Raw genomic sequence first — 20,726 nt, forward strand, 5'->3', positions numbered from 1 at the left:
CACCCCTACGCGCTCGGGCATCGCCCGCCTTCAGGGCAGCGGAAGCGTTGTGATGTCACGTCCGCGGCTCGTTGGCTGCGTCGCATCGCTGGGCCCCGCGACAAGATGGCGGACCTGTCGTTAGACGAGCTCATACGGAAGCGCGGTGTGACGGTGAAGGGGAGGTAAGCGGCAGGGGGGCGGCGCCCCGGGCTCGGCGGCTTCAGGGAGTTCCTCTCTTCTCCCTTGGGGCCGTCCCGCTCCGGAGGCCGCGGGCGGTAGCCTGCCTCGGCGCGGCCCGGCTCGGCCCTGCCTCGCATTTCGCCTTCCCATTGGCTTAGGCGTCGCTGTGCGGGGCGGCGGCCGTCGCTCAGGACCGGGCAGGGCCCGATTCCGCTCTAGCCGGTCCCTCACGGCGGATTGGGCGCTGTGGGAGATGCCGCCGGGGTTGTGCCCGTTGGGATCAGCGCGGGGAAGGGCTCAGGCTGTGGTGGCTCTGGCGAGGCTGTTGTTTGCCGCTCGGCCCTCTGCGACTTGGCCTGCGGTTCTCTGCCTCATTGCTTCTGTGGATGTAGGGAGCGTTATACATGGCCCCGTACTCTTCTATATGGCAGATGTCCTCCGTGTAGCCCAGGCCGTTTAGAGCAGCTGTTGCGTTTCTTGCCTGCTTGCGTGGTAGCTTTCTATCCTACTGTGGGCTGTAGGCTCTTGATACTTCTGGTTGCCCACGATTTTCTCCTCACCTGTGTTAGTTCTGATATTGTTTTGCTTGTTTAATGATCACTGAGGAACAGCCACTTATTTAATGGGTCTGTGTTAATGTGTCTGCAGTAGTATTTCAAAAGTCTTATGTTATAAAATGCCTTTAATCGTGCTGTAAACAAGGCCTTAGCTTTGCACTTTCATTCATGTTATCCTCCATGTTTGGAACAGTCTTAAACTGCTTTATGTGCAGAACATCACCTTTTTCGCATCCTTCTTTGCTTTCATTTCTTGAGGGAGAAACTCTGCTTTTTATCTGTGGAACAGAAATCCCTCAGCAGCATTATAAGAACTTTTATACCTTGCTTTTCACTTGTTTTACGTGTTCAGCTTAACTCATAAGATTTCTGAGGCAACTAAGTTGCCTTTGGAAGGTTAGGAAAGAAGAATAGGCTTGTATAATTGTATTACATGCTCTTTAGTAGTCTACACAAAATGATAACTCAAAAACCTTCAGCTATAAAGCATGCTAGCCTGTAAAACGTTGTATGATGCAATGAGTAAGTCAGAGCTTGTAGTATTTGAAAGGGCTGTTTGAAATTCACTTGTATTTCAGGTGCGGTGGCACAAAATGGGTACAAAGCCCAGAACAGTTTGTGCCATTCCAGGGTAAGCAATTCTCTACAGAGAAGAGTTGCTTATTAGGATAAACAAAGCATTCAGAGAAGGTATAATCTCCAGTACAATTTCCTAACTGATTTCATCAGCACACATCATTAACAGTCCAACTAATTCTGGCTTAAATGCTGATACGTGGATTTCTGGTTTTGCTTTGACCTTTATGCTTATTAAAAAGAACCATTCATCAGGCTTTGTGCAGCACTCTAAATACTTTCAACTTTGCTGAATTAATGCTTTTTAAAATAGCAAGGGAAGTGTTGCTTAGTGGTTGTTAGCTTTATGGGTTTTTATTTTTTCATATTCTTCTGGAGATATTTCAATAAACAGTAATACTCCTGCCTTGTTTATATGTTGAGCTCTGCCTGTTTGAGAGAGCAGCCATAGGATTCTTAGCAAGGTAATACTGTTGTACCTCAGGCCCAGATTTCCAGTTCTGGAAGCAGCGTGTCTCTGAGTAGAGACGTGGCAGCGGACGTTCAGTCTTTCCTGTCTTTTCCACAGATCTCTCCGCTGTTGGTATGTGATGGTAAATAATGTTAAGGTTGTAGAGTTAGCTGAGTAAACACTGCAGTTCAAGTACCTAAAGGGAGCCTATAAACAGGAGGGGAATCAACTCTTTGATAGGGTAGATAACAGCGGGCCAAGGGGAAATGTTGAGAAAGGGAAGATTTAGGTTGGATGTCAGGGGGAAGCTCTTTACTATGAGAGTGGTGAGGTGTTGGAACTGGTTGCCCAGAGAGGTTTTGGATGCCCCATCCCTGGAGGTGTTCAAGGCCAGGTTGGATGGGGCCCTGGGTCTAGTATTAAATATGGAGTTCGGTGGCCCTGCCTGGGGCAGGGTGGTTGGAGATTCATGATCCTTGAGGTCCCTTCCAACCTGGGCCATTCTGTGATTCTATATGAGAAACTGGAGAAATTGTATCATCGTTTGAATATGTGGCATTAGTCTTTTAGATACTAAGTAAATTGTAGATATCTAATTTTTAGCCTACTGTGCGATGTGTTTCAGAAAGCAGATAAGCACTATGGCACCATATCTTATTTTGAATTTTTAGACAAGCTGACCTTTCTTGCAACTTTGTCATCTGCTTACAGGAAGGAGACTTAATGAAAAGAAATAATCCTGAAACTTTAAAAAGCGTTGAAAGGAGGACCTGTATTAATAATGAGATGATCTCCTTCCTTCTAGGAGGTGTTTGGGAAAAGTAAATCAGACCTGTAACAGGAAGCTAGTTCCTGCTTCGCTATGTAATTGGCTGCTGCCTAGAATACTCATGTACAAACGCTGTTCTTCCTGTGGACTGTTATATTCTGTGCTCACTTTTGTGATGAAAGTGGTCTACTTAAAGTACAGGTAGCAGTTCTGTAGATTAAGGGAGTGGCAGCGATGTTGAAAGGTGGTTTGGCTGGTATATATTCTTGCGAAGAGTGAAACAGTTTTGGAACTGCTTTGAACTGAGGTTGGTACTTCTGCTTGTGCATTCTAAAATCCAAGCCTTCTACCATCCCAGAAATCTTGAAATCAAGTATAGTTCCATGTATTTCTTTGTATGACAAGAGATGTTTAGCAGAGCTGCTCACTCCTAATACTAGAAAATGGGTTTCTGTTCCTCCTTGTCTTCATAGGGCTCCCCAAAGTGCCCAAGTTTTTGATGAATTTTATTTAAATGTAGTATGTTTTTTAGTGTGTCTATAATCAGACCCTTAAGCTCACGTTTATGAGCTTAAGGAAATGCAGAGCAAAATCTAGCATGAAACAGCTTAGGAGCTGTACTGCTGTGTTTGAGCATCAGACCTGGTTGGAGCTCTGTGCAGTCATAATGAGCTTTTGTTAGCAGTAGCACAAATACTTCTGTGGATACTGTATCACATCTTGCAATGTCTGAGACTTCTCTTTTCTGTTTATTTTTGTTTTCAGGCTTAACACAAGGCCAGTATTTGGAGGTATTAGATCTCGCATTGGGCTCCAGCAAAATATTCTAAGTAGATCATCACCAGCTGTCAACTTCCAGCGGACATTTGATGCTCGACAGAAGATTGGCCTCACTGATGCTCGACACAAACTGGGAGTTAAAGACGCTCGTGAAAAACTGATTCAAAGGGACGCTCGGTTCAAAATAAAAGGGAAGGTGCAGGATGCTCGAGAGATGTTGAATTCCCGTAAGCAGCAAAGTGTTGCAGCTGAAAAAGTGACCAAAGTGGTAGACGCCAGAGAGAAGATCAGTTTAAAAAGGAACACTCCAGCTGCTATCAGCCCAACTATGGGGACAGTAAATCCAGCTGTGAAAATCACCAAGACTATCCAAGTAGGTCATGCAAGTCATCTCTGAGCTCCTCAGTATTTCTGCAGCAGTCCACTGAAAATAATAACACTTGTGTGAATATGTTCCCTTGTTTACAACAGAAGTGACGGTGATACAGTTCAACCTGGTCTGTAGAGCAGATTCAGAGTCTTTGTGGTGTCCTTCTGGCTGCTTAGGGTTTTTTGAAAAATCCAAGCTTTCATTTTAATTTTTTGGCCCAATAAAAATGAAAGGAGTGCTCTTTTCAGCACTAAAGTCGTTATTTTAGTCTGTTATCTCTGTCCCCCCGTGTAAAAATCCAAGGAAATGGGCTTTTTTTTTTAATCATACTGCTGTTCTTTGCAAGAGTCTGATGTGGTAGATTGCCCTGTCTAGACAGCTGATTTATCTTAGTGGTGAGATAACAGTTTAGAATATACAGCCATGTTTATATCTTGAAGCAGCTTGAAAACTGTGTGTGCCTTTTACAGTTTGTTTCTACTCACCCGCTTATCAGGAAAGTCCTGGATTTCAGGGAATTCCTTGATTACATGATGCAGTCCTGCTAAGGATTGGGTTTTATTCCAGCTGCAGTATAACCATTTGGTCACCATGAACTGCTGCTTTCCTTTGACTGATTTCTAAGTTCTGTGCTGTGTGCGCAGTAACTTGATTCTTACTGTTTAACATCTGTTAAACTATGTGTGTTACATACAGCGAGCAGAGGCAGAAGAGAACTTTCCAGAATGTCAGGATTTCTGTTGCAGGAGTGGCTGTGTTCCTCACCTCTTCAAGCATGTTGCAAGGATGTATCTCTAGTTCCTAGTCTACCTCTTCTTTTCCCTCCTTCTGAAGATGAACAGTGTGCTTGCACGCACCAGAACATCTCTGTCCTCATCAGTTTGAAAGCCCAGATGAGTTTTTCTGCTCTGCAGAAAACTACCCATTGGCTCTTCAGATTTACTGCCAAGGTGGGAGCAAAAGGCTGGCCAAAGGAGGAGAGAGTACTTGTGACAGTAGGAAGGGCTAATCGCGGAGCAATAGAGCAGTCTGTTCAGTAGCCTCGAATTAGCAGGATAATTAATACTTGTACTGTCCAGATCACTTCCGTTAGGAGCCGAATGTTGCTAGAAAGTATCTAGGTGTTAAAAGACTTTCTGGAGAGTTGTTTCTGCAGCAACTTGCTCTGGCTTGACTGAGCTGCTGCTGCTTTTTTTTAAATCACCTGGTTTGACCTGCAGTGTTTATTAGTGTATTGCTATAAAATGCTGTAGGATGACATGATGATTAAGGCTGTAGGCAAAATCATGCACGTAAGCAGTTATCTTACTTTTGTTTTTTTTTTCTTTAAAGATTTGCATTGAAATTCCAGATTGCCGGTGGCCTTCCTGCAGTTCCCAAATGTGGGAGCACAGTCACACTGAAGTGTCCGAATCCAAGATGCAACCTGAAATTTTTCCTGCTTGTACAGAGTGTTTCTGTAGGACGTTACTCTCTGAAATAGGTTGCTTCCAACGTTTTCAAAAACAGAGAGGGGATTTTTGAGGTACCTGCAGGTTGATTTCAGTTGCCGATGAGTGCAGCTGTGTCCCCTGACTACTTCTGTTGCAATTTCCCTGTTTTCATAGGGTAGGAGATGAGACAGCCAAAGGGTCAGGTACATGATTTCATGCATCGTTTTATTCTGGTACAGCGTATTCCAGCTCTAGTGTGAAGTGGCAGTATGTGCTTCTCCTTAGAAATGGATCTGAACAACCGAGTTATGTTGCTTGTTCCCAACTTGTTGAACTTAATGGAAACAGATATCTCTTTGTTCTCTGTAGCATGACAGAAATGTTGATTTACCCTCTTCCTGGTTTTTTATTTACAGTGACAAAAATTGATCAGTGTTGTCAAAGCTGGAAATAAATCCACTTCCAATTTAACTTAGACTAAAATGCAAGTAATTTGAGCGAAAATTATCCACGTGGCTGTGGATTTTAATTGAATTGCAGGCATCTAATTTAACAAATAACGGCAGGCATTTTGTAATGTTATATAATGTCTGTAGCATGTTTGAAGAACAGGAAGGTAAATCTCATTTAACTGATATCGGGTTATCAGTGACAACTTCAGTCGCCTGCAATGAAGATTTGGTGGACTGCAGTGTTTAATGCTTTGGTTCTTTCTCTCTAATTGCAGCAGAAAGCTCCCGTTGTTCCTGGACACCCTCATCCAGCAGGAATGAGGATTAATGTGGTGAACAACCATACGCATAAACAGGTGTGTGCTCTCTCCCTGTTGTTTTTAACTTTTCATTTTTAGGGGTAGTCTTGAATAGAGAGGGCAGGAAGGTATCCATAAACACAGACTGATAAGGTAGGAAAGAAAAGAGAGTTTGGATGCTCTCTGACAGCTTGTCTGTTGTAGGCTGTTTATTGATGAGCTCTCTGTGTTGCCACATCAAGCAGACTTTGTGTGAGGAAAACCCCAGAATTTGTGCTGTTTCTCTTGAGATCAGTTTTGAAGGACTTTGCCATGGCCCCCAAGCGTTCAGCTGCCCTACCCCACCTTAGGTTCTTTCATGGGGTTTATATTTATACTGCATATTTTGTGTACGTGCATTCATAAACTATGATATATTGACAAGTTAACACTGACAGTATCATGTCACTGCTTATTTTTTGCTTCAATTATGGTATGTTTGTGTTTATCTCTGCATTGACCTGCTGCCATGACTGATCCCAGATGCTGTCACTTATTGTCTTCACTATTTGGACCTCTTTACTATAAGCCTTGAGTGTATTGCAGTTAGAGACAAACTCAAGTATGTTGTCCAGATGGCCAGCATTTTTCCCAGTTTTCTGCATAACTCTCCTATGTTCTATCATCTTTTTATGTTTGCTTTACTTTGTAGCACTTCTGCGGTTGTAACTACTTTCCTGGTTGTAAGCCTGAATCTTGCTCACCATGAAACCCACTTACTTTGCCAGCTATCATTGCTAATCCCTCAATTTTCTTTCACTGTTCTGCTAAATTAACGAAAATCTCTTTTAAGCTGTAACTGTCAGTGTTCTGGGCAGTGCCACATATGGCTAGACTTTTTTCTTAGACTTTTCTTAGAATCATTATTGTTCAGAGTACACCAAAAAATATTTATGTAGGTGTTAGACTCAGTATTTTAAGGCAGGGCTGTGGGCATTAAATAGAAGTGGGAAGTGAATTACTCATTCATTAAACTTCATAGTACAATGTTCCTAGTGCCAGACAGGCGTGTGCTGTGCTGAGGAAAGCATTCTGTTCAAAAGGAACGTTCAGTTCAGATGTATCCAGCAAGCACCTGCTTAAAATCAATCATATGCACAAGCTTCAACTGTAGAGCTAGCAAGGAGTTAAAATGTAAGGTGTTAAGGCTTTATTCTAGCAGTGTGGTTTCATGAGTGCTGAAAAGGTGTAGGGATTAGAGAACTCTCTTTATGTCTTCAATACACCTGGGGAGGCAGCATTTCTAGGAAAGAAGTTTGATAGAACTTAAACTGACATTATAAAATGGACTTTTATCTTTTTGGCTCTGTCCTGTAGTTGTGAGGACAGAAGCGAAGTCCAAAGAAGTCGTGGAATTCTAAACATGCAAACATTGTGTTTGCAATCCTAAACATGAATCCAAGTTGGGTGTTAATAGAGAGCAGCCCAGCAGAGAAGGACTTGGGGGGGTACTGGTGGATGAAAAGCTCAAAATTAGCCACCAGTGTGTACTTGTAGCCCAGACAGCCACCCGTGTCCTAGGCTGCATCAAAAGAAATGTAAGCAACAGGTCAAGGGAGGTGACTGACCTACTCTACTCCATTCATGTGATACCCCACCTGGAGCACTGCATTCAGCTCTGGAACCTGCTGCGTAAGGAGGACATGAACCTGCTTGACCTGGTCTAGAGGAGGACTATAAGGACAATGAGAGCTCTGGGGCATCTCTCCTATAAAAACAGGCAGGGGAAGTTGAGGTGGTTCAGCCTGAAGAACAGCAGGCTCTAGGGAGACCTTGTTGCAGCCTTTCAGTATTTAAGGGAATCCGCTATAAGAAAAATGAGGAACAACTCTTCAGGGGAGTTTAGTGTTAAGACAAGATGTAACAGTTCTAAGATAGAAGGGTGCAAATACAGGATAGATATAAGGAGGAAATTCTGTGTGGTGAGAGCATGATGAGAGTGGTGAGACACTGGAGCAGACTGCCCAGAGAGTTTGTTGGTGCCTCATCCCTGGAAGCATGCAAGGCCAAGTTGGATGGGGCTTTGGTCAACCTGATTAGTGGGAGGTGTTCTCACCCATGGCAGGGGTTGAAACTGACTGCATGGTCCTTAAGATCCTTTCTAACCAAAAACTGTTCTGTGTTCATTTCCACATGTTACCACATGCCTTTTGAAGATGATGAAGGCAGGAGAAAATTGCTTATTTTGGAAATGTCTAAAGTAAATCTGCCTGCTTGCGAGTGTAACCTTGCTTCTTTTCAGGGTCTGTATGACGTGGAAGACGATGAAGAAAGTGTCTCTCCCCTTCCTAGCAAACAGATGAAGATCACCACCACAAACAGTTTCCTTCACAATGTGGTAAGGGATGATCTGAACAGCCCCCACTGGGCCATACTCGTATCGAGTAGATGGACAGGCTGCAGTTTTACAGGGTTTATGCTCTTTTGAAGTATGCAAACAATGCTTCACCCTGAGATGTTTATTCCTCGTCCCACTCTTCCCTTTGTGCCAGTGCTTGAAGTGCTATTTTGGGAACAGATTCCGTTTTAGGCTGTGATTTTGCAGGCCTTTTGCAGCCAGAATGTGTGCTGTCTCCCTTGCCTGGTAGGCTCCTGCATGTTTAGCATTTTGACTTTCTTGTTGGGAATGTGAGTTGTGCCCGTTTTGTAATTGTTTGAGAGGGCAAGCAAGGGAGGCTTTCTGCTGCTTCTATAGGCTGGACATCAGTGCAGGCAATCACTTGCCATGCAGAATCACAGTTGGCAGTTTGATGTTTCTGAAGAATTACTGCTGTTTGCACTAGGGTAACTCAATTTGTGTGTGTGTGTAAATGAAGGATCTCCGTGTACATTTTGTTAAATACTTGAGAATCATAGGGCACCTTTGAAAAAAGGTGTTTTTTGAATTCAAACTGCACTGGTAATGTTCATTTAAAGAGGATATGAAATCTAAGCATGGTGTAAAATGTGTTCTTTTGCAAGGGAAGTGCTCTTTTGAGGTAAACAAGCTAAAAAAACAAACAAACCTCAGCTTTGAGGCAAAAATTGACTGAAGTCAACTGAACACTGCAGTGGTTTTGAAACTGTGGAGGGCATGTAGTTCTTAATTCTATCATGTTGGTGGTGCTTGAAAAAGAGGGCCTACTTTTGCAGCCTACAGCTCTCATGGTTATTTTGTTCTCTTCTCCCATAGGCTGGACTGAGTGGCAATAAGTTCTCTCTGTCCAAGACTGTTCCCCTGACTAAAGTGGTCCAGAATGATACGTACACGGCTCCTCCTGCACCTCCCTCCCCAATGAGGACAAAGGCCTTGACAAACGTGTCCCGAACTTTGGTGACAAAGGAGGAGCCTCCAAAAGAGCCAGCACCTGTTGAGGTGAGCTCAGGGAAGTGGGACCTGCTTGTGAACAGAAGTCTCTGAAACATCTGAAATTTGCTGTTTGTTGGTTTTTTGAGTAGTTTGCTTCTGCCAGGCTCCCACTGCTACCTCTGGGGCTACAAGCTGATAGCTACAACCCATCCCCTAAGAATTTAAAGCTTGTCTGAACATCACCTCCCCTGGTGCTTGAGAGACTGGGAATTCTCATGCAGTGTATCATACTTCCATTTTTCTGCCTAGCATGGGAGCACCAAGCATGAGAGAAAACAGGGAAGATTTACAGGAAGATGGCAGTTGTTATTTGGATACCCTTTGGTGAATTCCATGTCCCTAGGAGTAATGCTCTAACACTATTAGTAATGTCACCTTCTGCCTTCTGCTGTTAGCAAAGAGATCAGAATTCTTCCAGATGTAGCTTCTTGATGTCTGTGCAAGAGCCTCTCAGGTACTCTGTAGACAACATGCCTGGAATTGCTTTGCCAGTCTTCCTTATGCTGGTTGCTGGTGTTCTCAGACAGGTGAAGTTCTCTAGAGGCTGGAGCCTTACTTGAGATTTGCTGGCTGGTTGAGAGTGTAGCCTAGATATGTTCTTAAAATGAAGGGGAGTCTGTCATAACTTGTGTGTATAGGCAGATTAACTTAGTGTTACACTTGGAAATGGGAGAGAAAAGTTACTTCAGAAACAAGTTAGCGTGAAAAAGCAGCTCTCTTTCATTTGCAGATGACCTGGGCTTTTCCAAGCATCAATATTTTCCATGTCTAGCTACAGTTTTCTCCTTTATGTATATATACCAACTTTCATAGGCATGCCTGTAGTGATTTTTATCTGCTGTGATATCTGATTGCTGCATTTCTGACTTGTGCTTATTGTGTTGGCAGCTGGCCTTCAGTCCTTTGGAAGGCACGAAGATGACTGTAAACAATCTGCATCCTCGAGTCACTGAGGAAGACATTGTCGTGAGTATCTCTTACTGCATTCAATCCCTTTATGGTGAATGCAGTGAGGAAAGATATGACTTCGCTTTACTTGTAAAAGCTGAGAGTTTCCTGCTTTGGGGTTGGGGTAGGCTGGGTTTTTTCACTTATTTTTAAAAATCTGGACTCAAGAAGGTGGTAGAAAAGGTCATTTCTAGGGTGTACAGAGGTACCTGATACCACTTAAAATTCATGCCAAGTGATGTTTAGTGTTTTCCTTGAACTTATACACAGGTGCAGATTACCTAGTGTGCTTCTGTTCTGCAGAGAACAAACATGGTGTTGGTGTGCCTAAATACAGAGACAGAGCCTTAAACGTTTTTGTTTGTGTTTGTGGCATTATGGAGGTTTGTCCAACCTGTATTAGTAATGCCCGGTACTTAGATATAGCAACCACACGAAGACAAGTTGCAATGGTCAGATTCTGCCATATTTTTACTGAGGAGTGGGAATGTAATTGGGAAATTGAGCCTTTCTCACCCGTGGTCCCAGTGGTGTTTCTTTTGTGATCACAGTCATGACTAACACTCTGCCCTCAGGAGTTGTTCTGTGTGTGCGGTGCTCTGAAGCGAGCCCGGCTGGTGCACCCAGGAGTGGCCGAGGTAGTCTTTGTGAAGAAAGAAGATGCAATCACAGCGTATAAGAAATACAACAACAGATGCTTAGACGGTAAGTTTGAGCAGGGTTACACTGAAGATGGATGATAAATCAATGAAAAACATTTTCTACTTCAGGAGAGAGTTTAAAAGCATTTCAGTGCTTCTGTGCTACTAAGAGAGGAAATGCCAAAAAATTGGCTCAAAAGCTGGATATTGTAATACATGTTGGATATGTGCATAATTCATTTACATAACATCAGGAGAAAATCTTGTCCCAAAAGGAGAATGCTCAGAGATAGAGGCAGGTTTCCAGTGATTCCATTGTTTTGAGCTCCAGATCAAATTTCTGTTATTTCAAAGCCAGCACCAAGAGTTAGATTGTCTTTAGGAAGGAATTAATGCTTAGAGAGTAGCTGCTTGCACTTCTTGGTCTGGATGTATCTGCATTTTGTTACAGATTGAAATTAGCTGTTAATTTCTAGCTGGAAATGGGTGCTGCTTCTTTCTCCGGATGAGTGGCAAGCTATGAATGTCAAATGAAGACAGCTGAGAATAGTAGATGATTGTGCATCTATAAGGGCTTTTCACCAGTATGTACTTTGTTAATTACTGCAGTTCTTCATATGGCACTGAGTGTTTCAGTGGCTCTTCTGCTACTGTGATTGTGTTAGAAAATATATCAGCTATTCCTTCTTGTGTTTCCTCAAGACATGGAATCCGTTGTTTGTACTACTGCGTGATGTATCTGGTGTTTCCCAAAACTGGGATCCTAAGATGAGGACTCTGTTTTTTGTTTAGGTCAGCCAATGAAATGTAACCTTCATATGAATGGAAATGTCATCACCTCAGACCAACCTATATTGCTGTAAGTGTCCTTTGGGTAGAGGAAAGAACCAAATGTGTTTTCAGGTTCTGTTTTGAGGAGAATCTAAGACTGTTGGCAAACTGTCCTCAGAATATTCTCCTTATCTGTGGCTCTTTGTTGAGTGCAATATTGTCTCACTACATAATATTATCAGCACTGGGGTTCAAAATGAGTCTGAGATCGTGAAGTTCTTGTGTCTGAAAGTATGTTTAAAACATCAGTTTCTTACAGTGTGAAGGGTACACACTGAGAACAGCAAATATGGGCATTGTGTTAAATTTTATTTTATAATGAGAGGTTAAATGCCATTTGTGTGTGTTTGTTTGATCCTCCAGCCGATTGAGCGATACCCCTTCTGTGAAGAAGGAAGGGGAACCCCGCCGGTCAAGTGCAAGTGCTGCATCAAATCCCCCAGCTGAGGTGGACCCTGATACCATCTTGAAGGCACTCTTCAAATCCTCAGGGGTCTCTGCATCTGTGCAGCCCACAGAATTCAAAATCAAACTCTGAGAAGGAGCAGTGAGCGGTGGACTGGAAAACTCATTTAAGTTGGGGAGTGAGAAAACTGCAGGAGTGCACATTTTTGCATTTGCCTGCCTTGAAGATCTTTTTGTTTTCTATGATTGCTACCTTACTGTACAGTAGTGTTTCCTTTTGTGTGTGTACTTTCTGTTTTCATAGTTGGAGTTTTCTTCCACGATTTTTTTTTCCCCCTCCAAGAGAATAACCTCCCCCTTCTGCCAGTAATAATATTACTAAGCATATACCATGTAACTCCCTCCTTTACTCCAAAGCCCCTAGTGGCCATTAAAAGTGCACATAGACTTTGAAGGGTAGGTTGGCAATCTCTTCTCTTCTGACCAACCTTTAACTAAAAGATGCATTCTCTTGATTTTCATCATTCAAGAGCAGCGCACAGTTTCTGAACTTTCCACACTGGGTACCAGATCAGGTGTGGCTGCATATAGGAATTGTGCCATCATGCATCTTGGACTTTAATGCATTTAATTGCATACGGTTTGATTCTGACTGCTGAATATTTTTCTGCTCGGCAGCTGTGACGTTGAGAAAATACATGCAAAACTGAGTTTCCTTCTGTGTATACTGGCCCGTGGAAGCTTTGGGCAGAATGGACATAAGCACAAGTGGGGCACCCATTTTGCACCTGTTGTGCTATGGGAGGGATCATTCAACTCTGGTAATACCAATGGCAGGGGGGGAAAAAAGGCTCTGGCATTTGTATAATGAATATATTAGCCCTTTAGGGTGAGTGGAGTTGCTCTCTCCTTTCTGGTCTGAAAAAGCACCAGGATTGTGTTTGGAGCTGGAGGACATCGTCCTGGTGTTTTGTTCCCAGTATGTTGTATTGCATCTTCCTGCTAATACAGGGACGTTTTCTTTCTTATCTTCTGACTCGACCAGTCTCCTTTTATGAAAAGGAAGGAGCTTGGGCCTTTTTCCAATACTAACATGTAAGCAGCCTTCGCTTGCCTAGGAGAAATCACTTTCTTGCGATGCATATATATTTGGGCAATGTTTGGCTGCTGTGCGGGCCTGCAGCTTACATAGATGGGTTTGGAGGATGACTGCTTTTCTTCCTTGCTGCAAGGAGAGGTTTTAGAGGAGGGCGGGTAGTGCTCTGTAAAAGAAGGCACAAAGAGGAGTATTAAGCGTGTTTCATGCTGAGCTACAAGGACACAGCTTTGGCCCACGAGCATCCATGATGCACCACAGGCCACTAGGTGGCACTTCAGTACTTTGTCACTACAGCATTTTTGTTGCGGTTATTTGAAGTCCCAGTAGCTCCATTTGTTTGTGTTAGTTCAAATTATAAGAGAGGAAAAGAAAGAGCCACTGCCACAGTCTGGCTGGGATTTGAATTTGAGCCTTCGAGCTAGATGACAGACCTAACCCATCCTGTTCAGCTCTGCTGAACTTTCTGTAATCATTGTAGGACCAGATCCCAATTCTTGGTCAGCTCTTGTGTTTCTTTTGCTTTCTTATTCTGTATTAACTCTTTGCTCTATCTAGCTGGTACAAACCATTCCTTATCTCACACTGTCCCTCTTAGCCATGGAAATAACTGGGGACTTGACAGGACTTGTTTTTTCAGATTATTCTCTTTGGTTTGGAAATCTAGTAAAACACTAGTATTGGTCGGGTGCTTCATGTGACCAGCAGATGTTGGTAAGGGGTCTTAAGACAGCTGTTGTTCCCCTTTCTTAGATCACCCACCAAACAATTGTGTTTTAATAAACATTGGGGGGAGGGGGAGAAATGTTAGGGCTGGAGAAGATTATGTATTATCTGTTTCTGAATAAACATTTGTTATACAGAGATTGGATTGTAAGCCTTTTTAGATGATGCAAGGCAACTGAAAAATCAGTAGGTAAGAGTTCAGTATTGAATCTAGCATGCTTATAAAACTTTTGATCTGGATTAGCTTATTGTTGATAGGAATGATTTGCCTTCCCCACTCGGTTCTAATTTCTTGTCACATGAAAGAAAGGGCAATTTGTTAGTGACAGTCTAGTGATTTTAAAAAGTCATGTAAAGAAAAAACATGTCTAAGCACATTGTCTAAGCACCTTCCTATGATGTATCCTACAGCAATGTCCTGGTGTGCATTGCTCTCCTGTTCCTACAGTCAGTTAGCTCTCTACAGTCACCCAAGCCTGACAGCTCTTCACAGAGTGGCTCGATTCAGACGGAACTGAAAGATTAACCTACAGTTATTTCTAGGCTTTTTCAAACCATTCACCTTGCAGCTGTTAAATTTGGTCTTGCTGCCCTGGAATTATCATGCTAATCTTGTTCACGTTCTGCTGAGCTCACCTACCACCTTCTGACCATTAACATCCTTGCACATGTGCCATGATGCAGCGTGATGTGTATATTTATTTATTTATTATTATTTCTAAGCTGTTAAGACATTATAAGCTTGTGTGTGAACTAGTGCTTGTATTAACACAATATGCTAACAGGACAGGTAGCTGGTAGGTAATTTGTAATAGTGTTTCCCTGTTTTCCCTTGCTTTTCAAGTATGCTGCCTTCTAAGGTGACTTACCAGTGTGCCTGGTATAGCTCTTGCATGTAGTATTTCCTCTGATAACATTCATTAACTTGGATATCTGCTTAAGTCAGCTGTCCATATTATTTCTTACTTTCACTAACTTTCCACCTCATCCATATGTCTTGACTCAAGATCTTTTGGAGTGTGCTCTCTTCCATTCCATCATAAATATAGCTTCTTCTGTAAAGGCTGGCTTTTATTTTTCCTGATTGACAAGATTCTTTATTCTGACTGTTCTCTTTTAGTGTTTTTACGCTTCTTTTTAACATTTCTTCTTCTATTTGCCTTGCTAGCATTATGTAAATTTGCTGCTTTATGCTGCTTTTGAGGTCTTCATTTCAGAACTGCTGAAACTAAATGATTGTCCTGTCAGAGTGTATCATAATGCAGGGGCTCTAGGTGTTATCCTTATGTATAAAATAACATTATATTTCCATAGTCCTTCCCCAAGGATTTCTAGAGGAACTTAAGTATAGGATTACACCTCTATCACCAAACTGCTGGGCAATATAACCTCTCTAGACAGATACTTCTTTTGCCCAAGTTACTGCCCTGTTTTAATCCCTTGTGCGTGGTTCAGTTATTTCCCATATCTGCGCCCCATTACCCCGTGGAGAAGGGAGAAGAAAAAGTTGAACTACAAACCATTTTCCATAATTGTAGACTGTGCTAAGGAGAACTTCTCATCTACTGGTGCACTGCTTCCTGTTATGTGTTGTTTGCTTAGCACGATATTCTTGCGTTCCTTCTGCAAGTCTTTTCATGCACTACTTTTTCATGCTATTTCCATTACCGTCTTTGTGCTTTCTCTCTTCTGTGATGCTTGGCATGCACTTCTTCCAGCATGCATGCAGTATTCAAGGTTCCTGTAAATTGCCTGCCACCTTATGAAGCAAGTTGAAGTCAGTGCCTCCCAACCCAGGTGGCGGTCACAGCTTTCTTTTGGAGATTAGAATGGGTGTCTGACTTCTTAAAGGCTGCATAGTCTACAAGTACAAGGAGCCTCTTGTCTTAGTTGGGTTGTACACCTCCTTATCTTTGGATTGGGATAGAAGCTGCCTTCCTCCTACATTCCTATTTTCACCCAGTACACGCATCCCTCTGATCCCAGTGACATCAGTCTTATCATCAGAAAACTTGTGCTGGTGGGTTTGCTGTTGGTGCTCAGTCTCCCAAAACACATTGAAAAAGACAAGTGTTCAGAGAGGAGATGCTGATTTATTCCATGCAGGGTGGGAAATCTCTACAAAACAAGCTTACTCAACATCTACACTGGCTTGTATTTATAGTCCAAAAGGTTTTCACTACACTTCTACCTCGATCACACCTACCTATATATATTCACGGGATTATGTAAGTAGAAGGTTACTTAACATATTTGAATCTGCTGCACTTGGGGGGGTCTTCAGTGGTCTTAGCCATGTTTAGTCACAAGGGCACCTCATTCTTTCTAAGCAGTCACTGTTTTGGACGTGTGCCTCATCTCAAGGATCTTCAAGGTGTCCTTGTTTCTAATTTATGGCAATCTTGGATCTTCAAAGAGAGACACTCCATCACAGGAAGGCTGGTTTCCCTAGATAAGCAGGACTAATGGAACTTACAGTGGAGTTTCAATATCTATATTGAAGGTCTATAGCTGAGCCAGACAGAAATGTTGAACAATCAGCTTTGGAGGCATCAGCTTGGCTTTACCTTGATAGAGCCTTTGGAGCGCTCCTCCTGGGAGCAGTGCAGTGATGTGCACTGAGGGCTCCTGAGCTCCTCCATGGGCGCCACATGGAACCTCTCACACTCAACTGGTGCATTTTCTTCGCTGCTGCCGAGCCGCTTACAAAAAAGGGAATTCAGCCAACGCAGTGCATTCCACGATGCTTTCCGTCTGCACAGGCGGCGTTCGGTGACTAAACCGTGCCTCTGTGCGGAGCGGCTCCGCGCTGAGGCTCCATGATGCACCTGAAGAGAGCTGGGGGCGCTATAGCGAGCGGGAGAGGCTCGGCGCGCCCCGGCCGCCGCCATTACCGGCGCGGCAGACTACAGCTCCCGGCAGCCCCCGCGGCCTCCGCTTCGCACCGCGCTAAGATGGCGGCCGCCGAGCCGCGTGTGGCCGTGACGGCGCCGCCGGGATACACGGGTGAGGGGCGGCGTGAAGAGGGGATACGGGGCGCGGGGGCGGCGGTAGGGTGTTTAACCTGCTTGTCGCCCGCAGCTCTGGCGGTGAAGTTCGGGGCGCGGCAGCGCTCGCCTCACTACCTCTTGGTGAAGGAGCACCGGGTGCGGGAAGGGCCCGCAGACACCCACCCGCCGCAGCGCACCCTCTTCGTCCTCAACGTCCCGCCGTACTGCAGCCCGGTAAGCGGGGTGGGGGGGCTGCCAGGGGCTCCACTGGGGACCCTCGGCGCTGGGGTTGGTGCGCTGGGAAGGCCCGGAGGGGAATCACTCGTGTTCTCTGCCCTGCGTTGTGCCTCTGCGTGAAGGATGCGCTGTCCCGGCTCTTCGCCCGCTGTGGGGCCGTGCAGTCTGTGGACCTCCGTGACAAACCGGGACCGGGAGAGAAGGCAGAAAAACTCACGTCCAAGTTCTTCACCAAAAGAATGGCAACGGTAAAGCCTGGGGGGGAGGGGATGGTGGTGCTTTGCTGATCAGAATGGGAAGGAATCCCAAGTACTGAGTGGTGGTGGTTGGAGCATGAGTTATGGGAAAACTGCATGGGGGGGTGAGGGGGATACAGAGTCCTAAGTTGGAAGAGATCCTTAAAGCCATCCAGTCCAACTCCCCTGCAATGAAACGGGGACACCTACAGGTAGATCAGGGTGCTCTGAGCCCCTCCTGCCTGACTTTGGGATGAGGAACCACCACCTCCCTGGGCAAACTGTGCCACTGCCTCACCACCCTGACTGTAAAACACTTTCTTCTAGTGCCCAATCTAAATCTCTCTTTAGTTTGAAACCATTTCTCCTTATCCCAGCTAACCTTGAGACTGGAGTCTGTCCCCTTCTTTCTTATGTCCCCCTTTAGATACTGAAAGGCTGCTATTGGGTCTCACCAATGTGGTAGTAGGATTTAAATTTGTTACCTTTTTTTTTTGTCATCCTACTGGAGCTTGTGATTTGACCCCTGTATGTGCCTCCAAGTCCCACAGTATATCTGACCATCCTGGGGCTGTTGTCTTCCTTTAGGGATTTCGAGTTGCATACGTGGTGTTCAGGAAACCAGCTGCTGTCCAGGCAGCCAAGGCCCTATCACAGAAAGGTCCCTTGTTGATATCAACAGAGAGTCACCCTGTGAAAACTGGCATTAGCAGTAAGTAATCACTGGCTGCATTCCTGTTAACCAGAGCAGGGGAAACATTTCCTCACTAAATCCTTCCTTCCTGATGTGTTCCAGGTTGTTCACCGTTTTGTATTAAGCCTGGGCTGGGGAGATGTTCAGTATTTCATTGTCCTGTTTTTCTTATTGTTTCTTAGAATCATAGAATAATTAAGGTTGGAAGAGATGGCTGAGATCATTGCATCCAACCATCTATCACCACTATACCTGCTAAATGCATCATCTTGCTGATAGCTTATTCTGTCAGATGCTGCAGGCCCTGGCTGAGTGACCCTGCAGGAGGACAAGGTCACTTGGTACAATGGAAGGGCAGTTTTTCCCCACATCTCTTCAATATCATGTAGATTCAGAGAGACTGGCCATGTTTTGCTGTGAAAGCTGAAGCCAGGCACCACATGGCTGTCAAGGTGTCAGCGCTCTGCATGTTTCCATTGGTTGGAACACAGCCTTGAATGTTGCATCCCTTGGGTTTCAGGATAGTCTGCTTCTCCTTTCACAGTTGCAAGCTCTTCCCATTACTTAATGCTTTTCTGCTGGAAGTCAGTTGTGCATAAGCCAAGGTAGTGGGGAGGCTGAATGGAAATGGGAACCAAGGGTGTTCTTTCCCACAGCTCTGGAGCTGCTGAAAGACATTACACCAGAATTTGCTTCTAACAGAGGCTACAACTGACTTCTGCTCTCTCTGTCTCAGAGTGGATCGCCAGATACGCAGACTCCATAGTGGATAGAGAAGAACTGAAGGCTGAAGTGGATGCCTACATGGAAGACTATGACAAAATGGTAGCAGAGGTGAGGCCAGGCCTGGGAGGGAACCCAACTAAGCAGTTTGTTTGTGGAGAGGAAAGGCAGGAGAGAGGACCTCTCAGTGCCCAGGTCCTAATGGAAATTATAGAGGGGAAGCACTGGCTGACAGGGTTGCTGGTTTGGTTCATCACAGCTGGCCCTTCTATCCAGGACTCCCAGTAGGCATCCACAAATAAGACAGGTCCTGTCTGGCATGCAGTGTTGTGACTTGAGTGCCTGTTCTCATGCCTTCCTTCAGATCTTGTGCAGAACCAGGTGCTGTAACTTTGTGTCTGAGTGGGACCTTGGAGGAGCTCTGCATCAGACTGGCTAGTAGCTCAGCTGCACTAAGTTGCCTCACCTTCCTGTCTCTCTAGGAAGAAGCCAAAGCGGCCAAGGAGGAGGGTGTACCAGATGAGGAGGGCTGGGTGAAGGTAACACGGAAGGGCCGCAAGCCTGGCCTGCCCCGGACAGAGGCTGCCAACCTGCGGGTGCTGGAGAGGGAGAAGCGGAAAAAGGCCCGCAAAGAGCTGCTCAACTTCTATGCCTGGCAGCATCGCGAGACCAAGAGAGAGCGTGAGTGTCTGAATCGCCTTCCACCCTTCTCTGTCTCACACTGTAACCCAAAGAACATCTTCTTTCAGTGGAGCTACATCCAGCTGCAGGTGAACAGCTGGCTGGGAGGCTGGGCGAATGGTCTGGCCAGTTCCTGGGAGTCCCTTGCCACCACCTGGCCTAGAAAACACTGTTGGAATATTCTTTGGGAGAGTGGGCAAATGGTACCGTTCTAATGGCTTTTGTCAGTCTGCACAGAGGCAGCCTCTGAAAAGAACTAGCATGTTCCTTCCCCAAGAGGGAGCTGCAGCACTGCAAAACAGCCAGAGCCTGAGCTCTGCGCTTAAAGGACCTGTTCAGAGCAGTGTGTGCTTGCAGCTGTCTGAACATCTTCCAGGGTGCAGAAATGAAGCTCCACAGGGAGAGGGGGGTCTGCTGCTCCCCTGTGACCTGTTGTCTTTCTTTTTTGTGTGTTTCAGATATTGCCCAGTTGAGGAAGAAGTTTGAGGAGGACAAGCAGAGAATTGCACTGATGCGAGCCCAGCGCAAGTTTAGGCCATACTGAGCTGTGCTGTTTCTTCCAGTGCCTGTGCTGGAGAGGGCAGGAGAGACTCAAGTGCCATAGGGTTTCGAGGAACTGAGACAGTTTCATATCCCTGCCATTGGATCTCATGTGAGAGCGTTGGCTTCAGTTGCACTGCATCCTCCTGCTCTCCTGGCTGTGCTTGCTCTGACATCATCCAGTACCATTTCCCAAGGTGCATGGGCCAAGGGGGCTGAGGCATGTCTTCTGACAGCCTGTACCTCGGTGCCAGCTAAGGCCCTCCTGAAGTTTGGTAAGAGACAGTATTGGCCCAACAAAGCCTCTGCAGGGGCAGGGAATGGCTGAAGGACTGTAAATAAACTGGTGCTGTTCCTCAAAGGCAGGAATGCCCCTTTCTCCATTGCTGTGCTGTGGGGAACGGTGTCTTTTGTATTGGACTGGGTTGGTGATAAAAGCCATGGCTTATGTGCCAGTGGTCCTTCAGGTGTTTATCTGGGGGTGATGAAGAAGGGGTAAGAAAGCTTTGGATAGAAACAACTGGAAAATTCCCAGCCCTGCTGTCACAGGGAGAGATCAGTGGTTTGGTACAGAGCCCTATCTTTTCTCTTGGTGCCTCCCTGCCAGGCAGCTCCATCTCAGCCAGGTGCTGAGATGCCCCTCCAGCTACATTTGGATCTCTGCAGCTAGGCGTAGCTTGGGCTGTGGGAACTACTGCCATTCAGCACTGTCACTAGACAAGGTGAGAGGACAGCCTAGCT

General features: G+C 45.1%; 2 protein-coding genes across 2 annotated transcripts; both read left to right on the forward strand.

Moving 5' to 3' along the window:
* The first annotated feature begins 25 nt into the window (after positions 1-25).
* Positions 26-14,111, forward strand: POLDIP3 (DNA polymerase delta interacting protein 3). The gene is made up of 9 exons (XM_072357736.1): positions 26-164; positions 3,281-3,668; positions 5,826-5,906; positions 8,131-8,226; positions 9,061-9,243; positions 10,126-10,203; positions 10,761-10,890; positions 11,619-11,685; positions 12,021-14,111. The coding sequence occupies exons 1-9, from the start codon at positions 106-108 to the stop codon at positions 12,193-12,195; spliced, it is 1,257 nt and encodes a 418-aa protein (XP_072213837.1). The 5' UTR covers positions 26-105; the 3' UTR covers positions 12,196-14,111.
* Positions 14,112-16,813: 2,702 nt separating this feature from the next.
* On the forward strand, positions 16,814-20,370 carry RRP7A (ribosomal RNA processing 7 homolog A). The gene is made up of 7 exons (XM_072347863.1): positions 16,814-16,890; positions 16,966-17,108; positions 17,234-17,359; positions 17,936-18,059; positions 18,778-18,875; positions 19,247-19,445; positions 19,904-20,370. Exons 1-7 carry the CDS (start codon positions 16,839-16,841, stop codon positions 19,987-19,989), a joined length of 828 nt encoding a protein of 275 aa, XP_072203964.1. The 5' UTR covers positions 16,814-16,838; the 3' UTR covers positions 19,990-20,370.
* Positions 20,371-20,726: the final 356 nt, after the last annotated feature.

This window comes from Excalfactoria chinensis, chromosome 1, assembly GCF_039878825.1.
Source record: "Excalfactoria chinensis isolate bCotChi1 chromosome 1, bCotChi1.hap2, whole genome shotgun sequence".
Classification (NCBI taxonomy): Eukaryota; Metazoa; Chordata; class Aves; order Galliformes; family Phasianidae; genus Excalfactoria; species Excalfactoria chinensis.

Bases quoted from the DNA above. Each gene is read 5' to 3' on its own strand.
- POLDIP3 (XM_072357736.1), top strand. From the start codon at position 106: ATGGCGGACCTGTCGTTAGACGAGCTCATACGGAAGCGCGGTGTGACG. The intron at 165-3,280 runs GTAAGCGGCAGG...TTTTGTTTTCAG, and splicing joins GGTGTGACGGTGAAGGGGAG to GCTTAACACAAGGCCAGTAT. The intron at 5,907-8,130 runs GTGTGTGCTCTC...GCTTCTTTTCAG, and splicing joins ACAACCATACGCATAAACAG to GGTCTGTATGACGTGGAAGA.
- RRP7A (XM_072347863.1), top strand. From the start codon at position 16,839: ATGGCGGCCGCCGAGCCGCGTGTGGCCGTGACGGCGCCGCCGGGATAC. The intron at 17,109-17,233 runs GTAAGCGGGGTG...CTCTGCGTGAAG, and splicing joins TCCCGCCGTACTGCAGCCCG to GATGCGCTGTCCCGGCTCTT. The intron at 19,446-19,903 runs GTGAGTGTCTGA...TGTGTGTTTCAG, and splicing joins TCGCGAGACCAAGAGAGAGC to ATATTGCCCAGTTGAGGAAG.